The following is a 20,063-nucleotide window of genomic DNA, read 5'->3' as shown; positions in this document are numbered from 1 at the left end:
CAGAGAGAAACTACCTGCTTCTCAGAGCCTTCTCTAGCGGCTGAGAATCCCACCCGTCTACTCTTTCATTTCTTTCTCATTTGCATCATTTCCCTTCAAGATTCAGCCTCCCATGGCTTCCAAGAGTACAGACACCAACACTCTGCTCATCGTGTGCCACTCAGCACAAGCCTGACAGGTTGGCATGCGCATGTAGTGTCCTTTACCTGAAAGCCTTCATTCACTCTTCAGGTGGGAAGGCTCACAATGGAATACTTTGAGGGCTCGGAATAAGATCGGGAGGGTGGAGGTAATGGTTCAATTAAGGGACCTAGCACATGAGACTGTATCCAGGACAGCTGGCTGTGAAATGTTAGATACAATTAACTCCTGCAACTCCAGCTTTTCTGGGTTGGAAAGTCAAAAGGTTACAGCAACTGAGCAGGACCCCCACCTCCCAGATGTTCACTTACCCTACACAGTGGCGGGGCAGCTGCGCAGCCATCACAAGTCTGCATGGCCTCGGTGTGGGTGCTGAGCGGGCCTCATGGCCCTGGCCACAGCCGCAGCCGGAGCTCCCGGGGCGGGAGCTGTTCCCGGAGGGCGCAGCTAGGGGAGGGCGCTGGCAGGGCGGGAGCCACAGCCTGAACGAGCGAGCGCAGCGTGGCCGGGCTGCAGGGGCAGCGTCTCCGCTGTCTTGCGAACACCAGCTGGGTCAAGTTAGTGGCGGCTCCCGGAGGGCCGGCGTCCTTTGGCCGTGCTCTCGGCTCCTCCTCCTGCAGCCCGCCCGCCCTACCCTGCTCGCGGGTTCGTGGCTCGCGCCCGGGTCAATGGTCCCCGGAAGGTGGAGGCAAGATTTGGCGCGGCTACCGAGCACGCCCTCAGCGTTGGCACCGCCAGGGGCTCTCCACCCAGTTGAATCCCAGGCACAGCCAGAGAGATCTAAAGAATAGAGCCACCGCTTGCACACCCATCCCCTGCACGCTATCCACCAGGCGCAACCTCCCTAGAGAGATGTAGACCACCGGGTGTGAAAGCTAAGTGAGCTAGCCGCCCCATTCTCCTGCCCCACCTCCCCGGAGCCACCTGGGCTGCGACATCACCTGATCTCCGGGCGCGTGGGAGCAGGCGCGTCTCTGCCGGTGCTGCAGCGTGGCGCCGGACTCCGCAGGTGACCTCCTGCAGCCTGGCCCTGGCTCTCCGGGAGAAGGCTCCGCTGTTCTGGTGCTGGCTTAGCAGACAAACCTGATTTGACCCCAAGCGCCACACCTCGCAGCTCCACCGGGCAGACTCCGCCCGACCAAGTACTTGGCACTGTGAGCATGCAGAGCAAAAGTGCCCCGAAGTACTTACGGATTTGATAATGCATCCCATCTTGCACTTTTTTACCCTCCCATACAGAACAATCGAGACGCTTGTTTCTCAAAACAAAACATCCCGAAGGATTTTTTTCTTACTCTTTAAAGAAGCAGGGGCCTCCAAACAGGGCCATTATTCAGTTAGACCTTGCTGTCACTCGTTCCATGTGATGCCTGCATCTGTCTGCATGATTCCCGAGAGAATGTTAACAGCCCCAAGAGAATAACAAAAGAACCATTATTTCATCCAGTTCTACAATGGATTGTCAATGCAAAACTCATGCCCCAAAGAACCTCAGTGATAACTCTGACTCCTTGATGGGACAGAAGATGGTGAGGCTGAGTCCTGCCTTAGGAAGCGGGGAGCATACAGAAATAGGTGGGTTCCTAGGAGTCCACAAGCCATCCAAAGGGTACTTCAGAGACCCTGTCTCAAGGGAATAAGGTCAAGAGCAGTTGAAGACACCGCCCAAGGGCTTATTCTGGCCTCAGCATGTGCACACTCCTGCACCCCACACCAACCCCCCAGCACTCCCCTCCCTACCACACACACACACACACACACAAGCCTGAAGCCTATAGGCTAACACTAGCCAGGCTCTTTGAAGGTCCAGTTCAATAAAGAATCAACTCTTAAGAGCAGAGGGTTTGGGAAACCCTGCCAGGTCTAGCTCAGCTTTAAGTGAATCAGGGGTGTTTTTGTTGTTGTTGTTGTTGTTGTTGTTTGTTTGTTTGTTTGTTTTTGTTTGTTTTTGTTCTGGATAAGGATGGTCTCTAGCCTCCATTACAAAGGAACTCCAGACACACACACTCACAATGATTTCTTTTTATGTGTGTGAGTGTACCAAGTTGGTGTGTGTGTGTGTGTGTGTGTGTGTGTGTGTGTGTGTGTACCCATGACTTCGTATAAGTAACAAAGGTCTGTGTCACATGTCACCGCTGCTGTCTCCATCATCTGTTTTGACACAGGGTCTTTCACTGAATCTGGAGCTGGAGGAATTGGCTAGACTGACTTGTCAGCAAGCCCTAGGCTTGCTTCTATCTTCAGCCCCCAGCACTGAGGTTGCAGGCACACTGCCACACCTGAATTTTTACATGGTGCTCAGGATCCCAACTCAGGTTTCATGCTTGCATAGTAAGCACTTTCCCCATCACTATGTTACCAGTCCCATCTTTATTAAGAGTCATCCACACTTAACCTCTGGTCTAAGAATGAAGCTGACAACTGGAGGAGCAAGATCTGTCACCACACTGTGTGAGATTCAGAAATCTTCCTCCCCTATCCAGAGCCTATTCAATCTGGCAAGAACCGGCCCAGGTTAGATGAGGTAGGGACAACCAAGAAAGAGTTTGTCTTAGGGCTTGTGCCAGTGCCTGGGAGACAGTCCCAAGGCTCCCCAGGGTTTAACACAGCCAGTCTTCTTGGCACAACCCTGTTCTTTTTCTGCCTTCCTCACATCCAGAAACCCAATTCCAAGGCAGTCTTGACTGAAAGAACCTAACTCCTGTTGATTGTCTTTGGTCAATATGATGAATGGAAAAGACCCAGATAACAGAGGAGAATATGGCGCCCTCTGCTGCTGAGACTGGAGGATAGTCAGGATAAAGTGGTCTCTAGCTGTGAACTTTTCTTTTTAATTTAAATTCTTTGATTACTACTCATATTTATATATCCATCCCCCCCATTCCCTCACCCTCTCATCCTCCCATGTTCCCCCTAACCTCCCCAACCCCACCCTGTGGAGGGATAGTGAGGCCCTCCACAGGGGACCTTCAAAGACCATCATATAATTTGGGGGAGGGCCTAGGCCCTCCTTCCTGTATCTGGCCTGCAATAGTATCCCTCCATAGGGAATGGGCTCCCAAAGTCCATTTGTACTCTATGGATAAATGCTGGCTCCACTGTTAGAGTCCCATAGACTGCCTTGGCCTCCTAGCTGGCACCCACAATCAGAGGGCCTGGTTCAGTCCAATGCTATTTTCCCAGCTTTATGACTAGGATCTCCATGCTCTCAGTAGATCAGGTCAACTGTTTCTGTGGGTTTCTCTAGCACTGTCTTGGCTCCTTTGTTCATCCCTCCTCCATCTCCACAACTGGATTCCAGGAGTATGGTTCAAGTGCTTAGCGGTGGGTACCTGTCTCTGCTTGGAACAGCTACTGGATGAAGGTTCTAGGAATGGTAACCAAGGTATACACCAATCTCATTATAGGGGAAGGGCATCAGTGGCATCCTCTATACCACTGCCTGGATTCTTAGTTGGGGTCATCCCGGTGAATCCCCTAACATTTCCCCTGTGCCAGACCTCTCTGCATACCGGTACTGTCTCCCTCTCTCAAGGCATCTCCTTTCTTGCACTCCTCTATTCCTCCCCTGTCTCAGTCCTCTTGTTCTCCTCCCCTCTCCCCTTCTTATTTGCACCAAGATTTTATTCAGATTTGGAGGAGAGACCCAGATACCTTCTGTGAGTAGGTGACAGACACTAAACACTACTGTGTTTAGTACTAGACCAGGGTTTTGTGATGCAAAACTTTACAGCTCAGAAGGAGAAATGGTGCTGATCCTTTAAATATATTTATTTTTAATGACATGGATGTTTTGCCTGCATATATGCCTGTGCACCACAAGTATACCTGGTGTCTAGAAGAGGAGACCAGATCCCCTGAGACTGGGGTTGCAGACAGTTGTGAGCGGCTATAGAACTCGTCTCTGCAACAGCAGCCTGTGCGCTCAGCTGCTGAGCTTTCTCTCCACTCCAAGACATCTAATAATGCTTCTCCATGAGGAACTAGCTGTGGGGGTAAAGATGCCATCTATTCTTTCTTCCTGAAAACTTTAACATTCATCCCAGTCCTCCCAATTGACGCTGTGCCCAGAGAGGCTTCAAATCTCAACATCAGCCTTAATCACATGGCTGTGAGAGACTTGTCTAACATGTTCACAGAATCAAAAACCAAAACATCACTTTACCCGATATTTAATAAGGGTGTGTGTGTGTGTGTGTGTGTGTGTGTGTGTGTGTGTTTGTGTGTGTGTGTGTGTGTGCGTGCGTGCTCGTGCTATGGATATGAGACATTACTAACACCAAACAAGTATTAAAATGATCATTGTTGCCAAACATTACCCAGATGTCTCATTGTGTTACATGTTTTGTGCTTTTCTTGTGGCATATGTGTTTTTTAATATGATTCAATTTCCATTATCTCACTGCCTGCAGTGGTAAAAAAAAAAAAACAAAAAAAAACCAAAAAAACAATTTGTCTGATGTTATCAAAATAATTGAGTCTCTCCTTGGAATTTTGTTCTTGTCTGTGCCCTGTGCGAAGACAGGGTGAGTCTCACTGTGGCCATTGGTTAAGAAAACTATTTCCATTCTATTAAAGATTTCTCCTCAGAAATCAAATAAACTGCCAAATATTTAATAAATTGGTATGTTAATTTCAGGTAATTCAGCATAAGAAACTTTGCATATTTAGAAACACCTTATGGTTTAGGATTTGTCACTTAGTTGCTAACCTCTGATGGAAAATGAGTTACTTTAACAGAGAGAATAGTTACTAGTCAAGACTATACTTTCAGGGATCATTTTTGTAGTTCCTTACTAATGACAGTTACTAGTCACTGAGCAGCTATAAGTCAGGAGCCACAATAGCCTTCTATAAGCTATCTCATCTAACCTTTATAATAGCCCTGTGAAGTGTGTATCGTTTTGTTTCAAATAGGAGAGAATGGGAAACACAAGGAAACTTCTGATGTGTGGTTGAACTTAAATTTCAATCCTGGCGTGAGTCCAAAACTGAAGAACCAGTTTGCTTCCATCTTGGGCTTAAAAGCCATGGGTAAAGGTAAACTAGTTTCACCCCTGTTTATGATTAAACCTCTATTTCTCAAGGATTAGGCTATGTCCCACCTGTAAGCCTAACTACAAATGGTTCTGTACTGCCTCTTCCAGGAATGGCAATTGTATCTTTGTTTCAAAAAGATGTTTACAACCACCTTGTAACCCTACCTTTGTTTTTATGACTACCTATGACTACCTTGTTATGACTACCTGTTGTTATGACTACCTTGCTATAAATATGCCATTGTTTTAGGAGAGACTAACTTGTCATGCTTATGTCCTGCTCCTGTAACCCTGCCCATTTTGCCCATCAAATCTCCCATTTGAAAATCCCCTACCCCTGAGCTTTAAAAACCTTGTCTTCCTCACATTCAATGCGGAACTCTCAAACCCTGCCTTAGGGAGAGAAAGCCCATATACAAGAATGAAAACAAAATGCTTTAATTAATTTGGCCATGATGATTTTGGTTGGTGGTCTTTCTCCTCCCATCTTTGGGATTACCAAAGCCAATGCTTCTTTTTTGCTTTATGTTGCTTTCCAAGGCCTCAGCTATCCTCTTAGTGACCTGTTAAATCAGGCCTTGGGTCTAAGCAACAGTCACTCCCATCTAGCTACTAGTCCCTCCGCTCACATGGGCAATAACTCCTGGCCAAGTTAAGGAAATTAATGGTCAGATGTCTAACAGGAATAAAAATAATGATGCATGGTCAGTGAGAAGTGAGAAAGCTCTGATCAGACCATGGAACAAATATCTCAGTTGTTGAAGAAGGGAAGAAGTGTATATAGCCTGTGCTAAAGAGCTGGGGACGGGCAAGGTATGAACCACATCTTCATCAGAAGAAAGCGAATCTAAGTTACAAAGCCATGAGCACCATGGTAGGTGACTTGTTAAGATGATAACAGACATTCCCAGAAAGACCCTACATTACAAAAACAGTGTAATAAAAAGTTGTTCTTGACTAGATGGATTTATAGTTAATAGGGCAGTGCTGGGCATGATTATATGGTTAGTGGCCCAAACCAATCATACCATGGAAATCCCACCCAAAGCACTGTGGCCTGGGAGAAAATGCATGGTGATGCTTTTCCTTGTAAATGGAGTTCTTAATTGGTCAAGATAATAAAAACCTGGAATCAGATATAGAGGAAAATGCTGAGAGATCAGAGAGAAGCAAGCCACCACCACACCTCACCTCCTTAGAGTCTCAGCAGACCAGAGAGTGAGTTCCTATTTCTCCCTGCTTATATCCTGTTTCTGCCAAGCAGCTGTCTTTAAAAAAAAAAAAAAAAGACTCAGGTGGTAGCTCACACCCGTAATACCAGTGATGGGGATCTCTGGCCAGCCCATCTTGCAAAATTGTGAGCTCCACATTCAGTGAGACCCTGTCCCAAAAAATAAGGTGGAGAATGTTAGAAACAAAAAGATACCTAATGTGAACTCTAGCCTCCATATGCATGAGGACATGTGTGCACCCACACATTTTCACACACACATATACACCACACACACACACTAATTAAAACAAAAACCATGCTACAGTGAACATTAATTATATTTTAAATCAGAATAAATTAAATGTGTTTCCTTGGACTGCCTCTGAAAGGCCAGGGCTGTATTAAGAAGGGTTTGGGAGGGAGCAAGCCCCTGCCATTGCTTTTCCCCTCTTTTGGTCTCCTCATCTGGTTTTCTCATCTGACCTTCTGTACAATATTTTAGGTAGTATAAGGTTCTGCAGCATTCTTATTGGAACAGTTGCTGTATGAGGTGACATATGTGTGATCTTGTGCTTAACAAGGTGACACATTGCTTCACCTCTATTAAGGGGACACAGTGCTTCACTTCTGTGGCCTGGCCCCCCAGAAGTTCCTTAAGGACCCGATTCCTAAGAACTTCCTAAAACCTTTCTGGTTCTGAACTAAATCACCATCTCAATTTAGGGACCAGTCTCAAAATTAAGGACAGCCACTGATGAGCATGGATATTTAGACTAAAATTCCGTCCCTAAAAAATGGCTGAATTCCAAAGAGAGTTCAGTTACCAGCAAATTTCGGCTTTATCTGATGTGGAACCACTGTGCTTTTGTGAACAAGAAATTCAATTTAGTTTCTTATCAACATATTAGGTTCCCAACCAGCCTGACCTCTGATTTGAGACTGGCCACCAGACATCTAATTGAAGTAAAGCAATCAGGAAGCAATGACTCTAATGAGTTCACCGGAACATCTCCACTACGATCTCACCATCCTCCTGACACGATGGACAGAGGAACCAGATTGCTCTTTTTATAAAATACACATGGATCTGTCTCAGTCGTTATTAATTACATTTCCGAAGAAAAAAAATGAACCCCACCAGTCTTCCCAAATATTTAGGCATTGTGGCTGAGAGCAGACAGAGAAGGGAGTGAAAAGGCACAAGAATGAGTGGAAATAATACTAGCATAAGACACACACATATGTGCACACATGCACACATGTAAGCACTCTCGAAAACAGGGCCTAAATATGTCTTTGTCCAGTTCTAAAGCTCTTGGCAGTGCACAATTGTGAAGAGAAAGTCATGAAATGTGATTCCAATAAATTCCCCAGCCAGGATTCAGCTTTGTAGGACTGCATGGCCTGAATGATTGTACTCACCCTGTAAGCTCGGGTGTTGAAATTAGTGTATGGCATTGGGACATGAGGACTTTGCAGGGTAAAGTAGGTCGTGAGAATAAAACTTCCATGATAGAATTAATAGTTATGATAGTTACATTGTTAACCTGACAGACCTGTGTGTAAATAGAGTTCCTAATTGGTCTACTCAATTAAAAACCCTGAGTCAGATATTGAGGGAAATGCTGAGAGATCAGGGGCAAGGAACAAGTCACAGCACACAAGAGAGCGAGTTCCCGTTACCCTGCTTATATCCTGTTTTTGCCCAGCTACGTCACTTCCTGTCTGTCTGTACAGACCTCCAGACCTCTATGATTAGCTAGTTAATTAGCTAGTGGCAAACTCCATTCTCTTGACCTTCAGACAGGTTTTATTTGTACAAGCAAGATACCACCACACCTCTGGGCATACCTGTAAGAGATTATCTAGACTAAGGCTAGTTTCTGAGGGTCTATAAATGGTTGTCTTTATTATGTTGAGGTGGGAAGACTTCCCACTATGGATGGGGCCATTCCCTAGGCATGGGATCCTCGACTGTATGAATGGTGAAAGCAAGTTAGCATGCATAGATGCATTTGTTACTCTCTTATGACTGTTTATGTGATGTAACCAGCTATTTCAAGCTCCTGCCACACATGACTTCCATGCCATGGGGGAATGTAACCTGCAACCATGAGATAAATAAAGCCTTTCTACCCTAAGTTGGCTTTGACAGGGTCTTTTATCCAAGGCACAGGAAAAGAAGCCGAGACAGAAAGAAACTGGCAGTGAGAGTGGTTGCTGCTGTGTGACACACCAGACCATGTGGCTTTTGGGCCTTTGTGACTGTTTTGTGGAGGAATGTAGAGGAGTCTGGGATAGAAAGCCACTGGATATTGTAAACAGGGTTCAACGGAATGCTCTTGTAGCATCTCAGAAGACAACATCTCACAGAGAAATGTGGACAGTGGCGGTCTGGCTCACGAGGTTTCAAAGGGGTAACCAGGACTCCATGATGAACTTGGCTAGCGGCCTGTTTGTGTGACACTGTGGCCAGGAATCTATCTTTATTCTGTTCATGTCCTAATAATGTAAAAGAAGTTAAATTTAAAGATGATGAACTAATTTGTTGGGTGGAGGAAAGGCAGATGGTAAAGGTTAAAGTTATAGACAAGGAGGGTGCAAAAACCAAAGAATTTACAAACATCAATAACTAAGAAATTCAGGAGGAGCCTGGTGCTGGTCCTTGGAACAACAGCAAGGTGTTTTCCTGGGTAGAACATGGGAGCTAATGCAGCTGCCACCTAAGGGCCGGGCTGATTTCAAGCTGGCAGCAGAAACTGGCAATGTCATCATGAGGTGTTGGTTTTGAGGGCATGAAAGATCCAAAATTAAGGGGGTCATGGAGACCAGCTGAGACCAGGCACTGTGTGAGAGAGCTGTAAACCCCAAGGAGAGGCCCTGACACTGTGTGAAAATGATGTCTAAGTGGCAGTGGAGACCCCAGAATATTGGAGATGCAAGGTTCACTGAATGTCTGCCAAGGAGAGCTGCAAGTACGAAACAGAGAGGACCTAAACCTAAGACAAAAGCTGCCTGTGCCCTGGGTGGCAAGGATGGAAGAGGAAGGCTGCCAGATCCTCTTGGGACTCAGCTGATTATGTCACAAGCTGCAGATGGTGGGCAAAGAGCTGTAGGTTTTCATGTTTGCCCTGTTGGAGTTTAGTTTTGCTTTGGAGTTTTTTTTAATTCTGTCTATGCTCCTAGTCTTCTGTTTTGGAATAAGAATGTTTACTGTGTGACATTATATGTTGGAAATATGTAACTTTTTTTTATTGTATAGGAGTTCATTCATAGTTAAGAGGCTTTGGACTTTTAAAGTTTTGGAACTACTAATGACTATGGGAGTATTTAAAGATGGGCTATGGGGACTTTAAAGTTGTAATACGTATGTTTTTAAGGTATAAATCTGTTATAAGCGTATGGGGCCAAGTGGTAGAAGGTTGTGGGTTAAAAGTGATGTGTTCGGCTGGGTGGTGGTGGTTCACACCTTTAACCCCAGCACTTGGAAGACAGGCAGCCTGAGTTAGAGGCTAGCCTGGTCTGCAGAGCAAGTTCCAGGACAGCCATGGCTACACAGAGAAACCCTGACTCTCAGAACAAACAAATGAATAAAAAGGGATAAAGTTGTGGGGGTTAGATACCTAGGAGGCAGGCCTCTAGACACACCTGTGGGGAATTGTTTAGATAAGGTTAGCCTCTGAAAGTACCCAATAGGGATTGCCTTAATTACCTTAATTGAGGCAGGAAGAACTGCCCACTGTGGGTGGGATCATCCCTTAGGAGATCCTGGACTGTATAACTGGAAGCAAGCTGGGTATAAATGTATACACTCATCACTCTTTTCCAACTGTGAAAGGACTGTGACCAGTTGCTTCAAGCTCCTGCTACCATGGCTTCCATGTTGTGATGGGCCGTAATCTTGAACTATGAGCTGAATGTACCCTTTCTCCCTTGAGTTGAGTTTTGTCATGGTATTTTACCATAGCATAGGAAACAAAACTAAGACAGTGTCCTTATAAAAGCACTAGGAAGCTTGTTCAGCCTTTTCTTTCCCCACTTTTGGAGGACAGAAGACAGCAACCCACAACTCAAAAAGTGTCCCCACCAGAACCTGACCATGCCGCCACCTTATATCAGACCCCTCCAGAAGAGAGAGAAATCACTTAGTTATTTAATTCATGAGTCTATGGTATCCTGTTTTTGCTGTTGTTATAGTAAACTTAACCAAGACAAAGACTTTTGTGAATACCTTATAATAGTTCCTGTCTTGTCTTCTCATCTTCAAAGACAAAATATATCATGAGAGCCTTGGCTTAGTTCAAAACGAGCCATACAATTTTAAGGTTGTCCAAATTTCTTCCATAGAGCCTCATGTGATAGCAGCCTACCATAGAGGAGGGAAAAATCTGCCCTCTTTTGAGAGCATCCAGCTAATATGTTGTATCTTGGCTCAAACAAGCTAGGTCTCAGTAGTGTTGCCAGGTGGAGTCATGTTAATAGCAGCCCCAAGAAGAAAATGTGTATGACCTCACAGAGCAAGTAGCAGGCCACATTCCGTACGTTTGTGCTCTCAATGGGCAAGGACAGATAATGAAAGTTATCCCACTCAGATTTTGTACTGTATCTGCTCATTGGAGGCTAGCTTTCCGTGTCTCCAATGTTTAGACCTCAGACCTCTCCCTGAGCTGTAAATCCCAGCAAGTGTTGATTAGTCACTCTGCTCCCAGTGAAAGTGAGGTCAGGCCCTAATCTTCTCACCGTTATTAGAACATTTCCTGTTCCTGGTGAGATAGCCCCTCACATTCAAACCACCTCACATATGTTGTAAAGGTTTGAGAGAGAGTACAACTTATCCATGACTTGGTATGTTGTTTTTTCTTGTCCACTGTAACTAAACAGAAATAGCAATAGGGGCATTCTTCCTGATATGAAAAGGATTGGTTTTGCTTTAGCATAGTATTTTTTCTTTTTCCCTTCCTTCCTTCCTTCCTTCCTTCCTTCCTTCCTTCCTTCCTTCCTTCCTTCCTTCCTTCCTTCCTTTTTTTGACAGTGTCACATATCCCAGGCTGGCCTCAGACTCTCTGTGTAGCTGAGGCTGGCCTTGAAGTTCTGATCATCCTTCCCCCACCTCCAGAGTGCTTGGATTATAGACAGGCACTACTATGTGCACTATGCCGTTCAGGGAATAGAGCCCAGGGCCTTGGGCATGCTAGGCAAGCATGCTACCAGCTGAGCCACACCCCAGACTACAGTATCACCACCACTCCCCCCCCACCTGTGGTATATGTTTCAAGTGCACAGGTGTGTGCATAGCACAGAGGAACATCACGTGTTCTGCTCTATCATGCTCTGCCTTAGTCCCTTGAAACAGGGTAAGTCAGGACAGCTGAAGCTGGGCTGAAGGTCAGCAAGCTCAACAACCCTGTCTCTGTTCTCCACAGCACTGGGGTTCCAGATATTCAGCAACCCTGTCTCTGTTGTCCACAGCACTGGGATTCCAGACATTTGGCAACCATGCTGGGCTATTCCAGGATTTGAACTCGGGTCCTCATGATTACACCATAAGCACACTTACCCACTGAAATATCCCTCCAGTTTTTATTTTTAAATTAAATTAAGGAAACTTCTTATTCATCATTTTAAAGAATTTTTATATATAAATGAGCAATTCATTTTTAAAAATGCTTTCCTCCTATCTGTTAAGATAATCAGTTTCATCATTTTGATCTATTTTGTGATTTTCAAACATTAAATTACTTTATGTTCATTTTTAGAATAAAAAACTTGGTTAACACTGGTTGATTTGGTTTGTGCATCTATTTTCATGGTACCTTTCAGTTACATTTATGAATGCTATCTATTGGCCTATAATTTTAAATCACTTCTCCTGTATTTGATTACTGCTCTGATAAGTTTTATGAAATGAGTTAGATTATATGTGGTCTTATATGTTTTATTTAAGAAAATATAATCAGTGGTCTGATTCTTACAAGATGAAGCTAACTAGCCACTGTATGTCTCTGACATGGATGAACAGACAGCAAACGTCCCTTAGAGGACACTGAAAGATGACCCCAAAGCTGCAACAGTTTGCATATTTCTCCCTCTGGTCTGGGTTCAGCCTCATCTCCAAAGCAGAAATGTGTCTGGAAAGCAGGCAGAGAACCATGTTTGTTTGTTCCTTGTGAGGCTACTATAAAAAATATCCTTCAAATTCATCTTCCTTGAGTATTTATAGAGTACCGAAGTGTGTATTAGTTCACTCCACATTTTGCAAAAACAAAGGCTGCCTTCTTATTTTCTGGCACCCCCTCTGGGTTCCACACCTACTACTCTAGCTTGCTTATCCTCACTGAAGCCACCAGTGCTTTCTGTGTCACCTGGCACGTCTTAGGCTGTCACTCCCAGTCTGTGTTTATTTCTTGTTTTTTCTTCATCTGCTCCCCACTTAGCTCACACGAACATGGAAGCTTCTGGCCTACTTCTTACACCTTGATGTGCCCTCTCTTGTGCTAATTCCACCAGGTCCAAGGTCATGCCTTTTTAAATTTATAATTTTTTTTTCAGATTCTCAGGCAAGCTTATCTGTTTGCATTGCTTTCTGATCACCTTTGTGTTAACAACTACCAAACTCATGCTTTATTATTTTTTTTTTTAGAAAAATTCTCACTATGACTGGCCTTGCATCATAGGCTCACATTTCCACCTTAGTCTTCTAAGGATTTGGGGATACAGGCAAATCCCACCACACTCACAAAAAGCTAGAGCTTTTGGTGATCATTTATAGGCATTCTTCTGTTTCTGATTTCTCCAGTTCAAATGGTAACTGGTGGCAAAAGTGAGAAACTCAAGAGTCACTTTTGGATTTCCCTACTTACACAAGTTCTTCCCACTGTATGGCTCACTAATTGTCACCAGGGCTACCTCTCAAGTCTCATTTCATACAGCCAACTCCTCACACTAGCTCTACCCCAAAAGCCTTCACACCTTTATTTCCTCCCCATTTCCTACTGTTGCACTTGGCTGTCCTCTTCATATCTTTCATGTCCTGACTCAAACATCACCTTGGAAAAGGCCTTCCTGAATGTATAAAACTCTAATAAATGCTTTACAAAATAGTACATATAAATGTCCAATAAATAAGAGAAAAGGTGCTCACACCAGAAGTGCAAATTAAGATCAAATCCCCCTATATCACCAAGTTATAATAGGACTAAACATCAGAATGAAGAGACACTGGCACTATCATGTGAGGAAACCTTGGAAATGCCAAAGCTTTACTTTGGTCAATGTTTGTTATTAAACTAAACAGTGCTAAATATAAATATATGGTATGATTGGCTGTCCCTAGGTGTACAGATTTAGTATGGATGAAATCCATAGGAACATGGGTGATTTTGATTTCAGAGGCTCTATGAGTGCCAGGCCAGGTTGGGTATATAATGAGACCCTGTCTTAAAATAATTAATAATATTGACTCTTACTTCAACTGTTGTTAAAAATTCATGCTAGAGCTTATGACTAAAAAGTTATTTTACTTAACTATCAATATTTTAAGATGACATAAATTAGAACTTTTAGTGTAAATGTGTATATGCTTATTGCCTCTAGATAAGTCTATTTTCCTATTGTATTGTAGAACTAAGTGTCTCAAATGGATATGTCTTTAAAACAAATGAATTCAGTGTGAATGCCCTACAAGTCAGCAAGTAACATATTCCATACTACAACAGAAAACAACTTAACACATCATCACCAGCCTCCCAGGGGAAGACAGAGTAGACCCAAGGTTCTGTGTCCACGTCAATACCAACCATGCTTTCTCCTTAAGGACCTAACAGCTGCACCACAACTGGATACAATGCAGAGATCAATAGGTCAGGGGAGCCCAGCCTCACCAAATACATCTATAACACACCTCCTGCATGTAAGCTTCCAGGAAATCATGGAAGAGGGAACATGAAGATGGGAAGAGCCAGAGGACCAGAAAGTCTGCTGTGAGATTGTCTCCTAGAAATAGCTGCCTAAACAAGACCTGGACAATTCCAATATCAATAGTCGTGCTAATGTGGATTGGAGAAAATCTTATAGGGTCCACCTCTAGACAAAAATCTATGGACAACTAATGACTGCTGAAGGAAGAAAAATTAGCCTCTACTCGGGATGAGCCCCTTAAAATTATCCAACACAAAGTGTTCAGCCCTGAGACAATATACACGTGAACAACAAAAGCAGACTCAGCAGGTTGCATCTATATGAAAAGAGGCCACCAGTTTCAGAGGATTTGAGTGAGGCAGGGGGAAGTTGAAGGTAAGAAAGGGAAGGGGGAAATGATATGACTGTTTTTTCGTTAACATATATTAAAATATTTGGCAAAAGATTTAAATAGCTGCAATGCTAATCCTAAAAAGTAGCAGCATAAAAAGTTATATAATCACAAAATGCAAGAATATGTGGAATATAATGTTATTACTGAATTCATGTAGTTATTTTAATCTTGAAAATTCTTTCTGGAAAAACATACAAAAATGAGTCATTCAGTTATTGCCCAAAACCTGATGCTCTAACGGGTTTAGATTTGTTCTCATTCTTCCTTTACATTTCACAAATGTGCCTGTAATAAATACTATATTGTAATGAATATTTTGTATTTATGTGTCCTCATGCAAATGGAAGGATGATGTCATTAGGCATTCTTAACTCCTAGATAATTGTATGATACTCAGTAGGAACTCAACATACATAAGTTAGTAGAGAAAGCAAAGGCCTGAGGGAGTAACATAGCAGGCAAGGCACTTGCCTTGCAAGCATGAGGACTGGAGATAGACCCCCCAGAACCCACATAAAAATGCCAGGCATAGTGTGCACACCAGCAACCCCACTGCTGGGAGGCAAAATTCAGTGGAATCTTGGGGTTCATTACTGGCCAGCCAATCTATCCTGGGTGATGCATGCCAGGTGAGGGAGAGACCCTGTGTCAAAAGTGGTGCATACAGTTTCTGAGGATGACACACAAGGTTGGTGCTCTCCTGTTCACACATAGGCACACATACACGTGCACACACTGAAAGAAATTGTTAATACACGAGGGAGAACTGTGAATTCCAAAAGGCTGAAACACGTCCGCATGTGTGAAAGGACCCTTCTCCCCAAGCTCTTCAGCAGCACGGAGTTTCCTATTGAGCTTTTCCCAATGGAAAGTCAGTGAAGTGATGGTTGCTTCTGGATTCTTGCCTGTCCTTAACTCCTAGCTAAGTTGAGTGTGCTCTCATACTTACCAGCCACTGGGATATGCCTTTTCTTCAAACCTTACTGCCCCTTCTTGTGTTGTTATGTCTGGCTCATCCCCTGTAAGGACTTCTGTGTCCTTGGGCTCTTCTCTATCATGTGTTCAGAAAATTCCTGCTATTTGTCATCTCCCTTTTAAGGCTAAGTTTCTGTCAATACATTCATTTCCTTTTATTTTTTATACTTAATTCTTGGTTATACAGGGTTTAAAAATATTTATTTCTTCAGTTAATAGCATTCATGGGCTATCTAGCTTAGTCCAGTTGAAAAATATTGTTTATACATAAACAAATTCTTTGTTTTCCTTTTCTTTAATCAGTGTGTAAATTATTTTAAAGTATATTCTCTCCAAATTATTGGAACATTGAACCAGTAGCATTTTAAAAATAGCCCATCATGTCCTTTTTACTAAAATACCATTTTGTTATAGATCAAATACCTACATGCAACTCAGAAATAGAATCTAGTTCTCTGTTCTTTGATTTAAGCCCAAATCAAAGCCAATAAGGAGGTCATGGTATGCTGCAGTCTAAGGAGGAGGCCACTCCTCAGTCTCCTCTCATGGGAGCCATTCTGCATAACTTTAAAAATCACTTTATCCAACCTCTCTCAAACTGCAAATTAAAACTGAGTTGTTCTATATTTACTCACTTGAGAAATGATTCATATTTTTGTTCCATTACATTTATCTAAAAACCTATTACTTAATTTTCTTTTGTAACATTTAGTATTTTTTCTGATAATCCTTAATTTTTTTCTATCTTTTTTATTATCTTTTTTTTTTGTACAAACCCAGTAATTTATTCCCTTCTGGGTGGGACAGCCCAAGACTGTTGGAGCCAGGATGATTCCTATAATGAGCCCCAGATGCTAGCTGTGAAACTACAGGACTTGGTATCTACCCTGTTGGGTTCTGATTTTTCCTTGGTTGGTCCCATCATTCCTTGCTGTGTCCCTATCCTTCCTTTTGTCGTGGCGGTATTTATTCTGTGTCATTTCATGCTGGATGCACGGAACTTGTGTTTACTTATTTACTTTTGATGGTCAGCGGTGCATACATGTGGATGCACATTAAAAAAGGGTAGACTTGTGATGGCTAATTCTGTCAGCTTGATAGGATATAAAATCATATATAAGACAAACCTCTAGGCATATCTCTGAAAGAATCTCCAAACTGAGTTAACAGAAGTAGGAAGATTCACATGAAATGTGGACAGCACCATTCTATGAGCTGGGGTCCCGGATTGAACAGAAAGGAGGAAGTGAGCCAAGCACTAGCATTGGTGGCTGTCTCCTTCCGGAGTGTAGATGTAATGTGAACAGCTGCCTCATGCTCCTGGCCATGCCTTTCCTGCCATGATGGACTGAATGTTCAAACTGTAAACCAATTAAACCCTTCCTTAAAAGTGGCTTTTGTCAGATACTTTGTCACAGCCACAAGAAAATAACAAATACCTCCCCCAAAAAAGCCCCACCATTATCAGCTTTCTAGGTTCCTGTCTATACAACCTCTTTCCATACTTATTCTAGATAACCTTCCCTTCTGGCATTCGGGTTCTACTGACATCTCAAGCTCTTTCAACTAATACTAGGGATGCTCCCTTTATTCCAATCTACTTGATATACACTATTGTCACCTTTCCCCCTCCCTGCTGGACTTCCCCACCTCTATTTCTTTCTTCCATCTTGCTCTTAAATCTTTGTGTTGTAGATTCTTCTTTAACAACATGGAGAGAGTTCACAGCCATTCAGTTATTCCAACCACTAGTTCCTCACTTTTTCTTCCTTAAGAAAAACTCTGGAGGGGTGAGGAGGACATGAGGGAACAGAAAGGTTGAGTCGAGAGAAGAATAGAAGAAAACAAGAATGGAGATACCATAATAGAGGGAGACATTTTAGGTTTAAAGAGAAATCAGGCACTAGGGAAATGTCTGGAGATCTACAAAGATGACACCAACTAACAATCTAAGCAACAGAGGAGAAGCTACCTTGAATGCCCTCCCCTGATAATGAGATTGATGACTAACTTATATGTCGTCCTATAGCCTTCATCCAGAAGCTAGTGGAAGTAGAAGCAGACACCCACAACTAATCACTGAACTGGAATCCAGTTGCAGAGAAGGATGAGTGATGAGCAAAGGGGTCCAGACCAGGCTCGTGAAACCCATAGAAACAGCTGACCTGAACAACAGGGAGGTCTTGGTCCCCAGACTGATAGTTGGGAAACCACAATGGGACTGATCCAGACCCCAGGAACATGGGTTTCAGTGAGGAGATCTCAGAAAACTATGGGGCCTCTTGTAGTAGATCAGTATTATCCCTAGCATAGGTATGTACTTTGGGAGCCCATTCCACATAGAGGGATACTCCCTGAGCCAAGACACATAGGGGTGGGCCTAGGCCCTATCCCAAAGGATATGATAGAGTCTGATGACCCTTTATGGAAGGCCTCACCCTCCCTGGGGAGCTCTAAGGATATGTGCTAGGTAGGGTTTTAGTTGTGGGAGGGGTGGTAAGGGAGGAGGGAAGGGAGAGGGAACTGGGATTGGCATGTAAAATAGTCTTGTTTCCAATTCAAATAAAAAAAAAGAAAAACTCTGTGGCTTAGAATGAGAAAGAATGGCCATAGTAGTTTCCAGGAACTTTCTGACTCTCTACTTCTTCTTTATTGGGAGCAAATCATAAGAAACTGGGGTAGAAAAATGCCTGCTTCCTTGTATTGCCCTTTGTGTTGGCTGTCCCTGTGGTAGTTAACACTGAAAAGCCATGCATGTTCTCAGAAATATACGTCACAATGAGGGATTTCTCTTTCAGTTCATGTGTGCTTCTTAAGTGAGCCTGGAAATGGTGAGAAGAGTCTCCCTTTAGTGTATTTCTCTTAAGTGGAAGATATACCTGCAGACATGTTTCTTTAGATCTTACACAGGCAGGGATCCCCGTGTTTGGAGTAGATTCTGTCTCACCTGCTGTGGGATATTTGTGCACTCTGTGAAGATGTGTCTTTGCCAAGGTGCCTTCTGATTGGTTTAATAAAACGCTGAGTGGCCAACAGCTAGGCAGGAAGAGGTTAGGCAGGACTTGTGGGGACAAAGAGTTGGAGGAGAAAGGCAAAGACTCCAGGGAGATGAAAAGCAAGCAGGATGTGCAGGAGGAGAGGTAACAGACACTAGTCACATGGCAGAACACAGATTAATATAAATGGGGGAATTTAAGTTATAAGAGCTAGTTAGAAAAAAAGCATAAGCTATAGGCTGAGCTTTCATAATTAATAAGAAATCTCTGTGTCATTGTTTGGGAGCTGGCAGGACACCCACCCAATGGACAGAGCAGTTTAAAATTTCTCCCTAAGAATTATGCTTCTCCTCTCTTTGTATCCAGACTCAGCCATGTAACTCTGTTTTGGCCAGTAGAGCATAAAGGATTTTAGTGTTTATGTACACGACACAATGTATGCTTTTGTCATAAAACAAACCTGTCTTCTGTGTACAAGCTGAAACAACACAGTTTAGTAAAGATTTTTAAAAGTATTAAGAGATAAAATTTAGGAGCCAGTCAAGAGGAGCTAGAAAGATGGGCTCTGAAGTTATGGACATTACAACAGAAATCTGGCACGGAAATGTTGGCTGAGATGATCAAAGGGTAGTGGCAAGAGTATGAGGTAGAGGAGTGTGATTTAGGTGTCAGATATTCAAATATTGAGGAGCAAGGTCACATGGACTATCACTTAATTAACTAAGTAAATAAATGTGGTACAAGTTGGAGTCAGCAAAACTTCAATGTGAGTAGAGTAGGGGCTCGCCTGGCTCCACCCCTAGCTGAGTAGCTCTTGGTGGTTGATGACAGCTGGGGATGTAGAGTAGTGTTCTTCAGGGGAGTGACCCCTGGTAGGTTGTCCATGTCCTACACCCATGTGCATACAGGCATACTGGAGTTATTTAAAGTGGTTTGGAGAGAAAGAGGAAGAGAGGAGAGGAGAGGAGAGGAGAGGAGAGGAGAGGAGAGGAGAGGAGAGGAGAGGAGAAGGAGAGGAGAGGAGAGGAGAGGAGAGAGATAGAGAGAGATAGAGAGAGAGAGAGAGAGAGAGAGAGAGAGAGAGACTTGAAGCTGGGAAGGAGATACGGTAGAGGAGATTCTGAGAGGTGGCAGGGAAATGGGAATTTGACATGACATGCCAGAAACACATTGAAGATGTGTATGAAATTCTCAAAGAATAAAACATTTTTAAAGCACCAGAGAGGCTGACTGCTCAAAAGTACCCAACCAGTTGGAGGCTACAGTATTGACTAAATGCCTCTAAATTTCTAAGTACTATTCTCCATAGAGAGAATTCTACTCCTCCCACAGTCTTCTTTCTAACTTCTGAATCACTGCTGTCAACTTAGCTAGGTCCTGAAGCAAGG

General features: G+C 43.4%; 1 protein-coding gene across 1 annotated transcript in view; it reads left to right on the top strand.

Annotated features, from left to right (window-relative positions):
* Positions 1-14,660, top strand: part of Hibch (3-hydroxyisobutyryl-CoA hydrolase) — a 109,970-nt gene extending 95,310 nt beyond the window's left edge. The window contains exon 14 of the mRNA XM_035440940.1: positions 14,015-14,660. Within this exon, the coding sequence (XP_035296831.1) occupies positions 14,015-14,088 (74 nt within the window). The 3' untranslated portion in view covers positions 14,089-14,660. The remainder of the gene's footprint in view (positions 1-14,014) is intronic.
* The last annotated feature ends 5,403 nt before the right edge of the window (positions 14,661-20,063 follow it).

The sequence above is a fragment of the Cricetulus griseus genome, chromosome 2, assembly GCF_003668045.3.
Source record: "Cricetulus griseus strain 17A/GY chromosome 2, alternate assembly CriGri-PICRH-1.0, whole genome shotgun sequence".
In the NCBI taxonomy this organism is placed as follows: Eukaryota; Metazoa; Chordata; class Mammalia; order Rodentia; family Cricetidae; genus Cricetulus; species Cricetulus griseus.
Note: the sequence above shows the minus strand (reverse complement) of the source record. Positions and strands in the feature narration are given on the sequence as shown.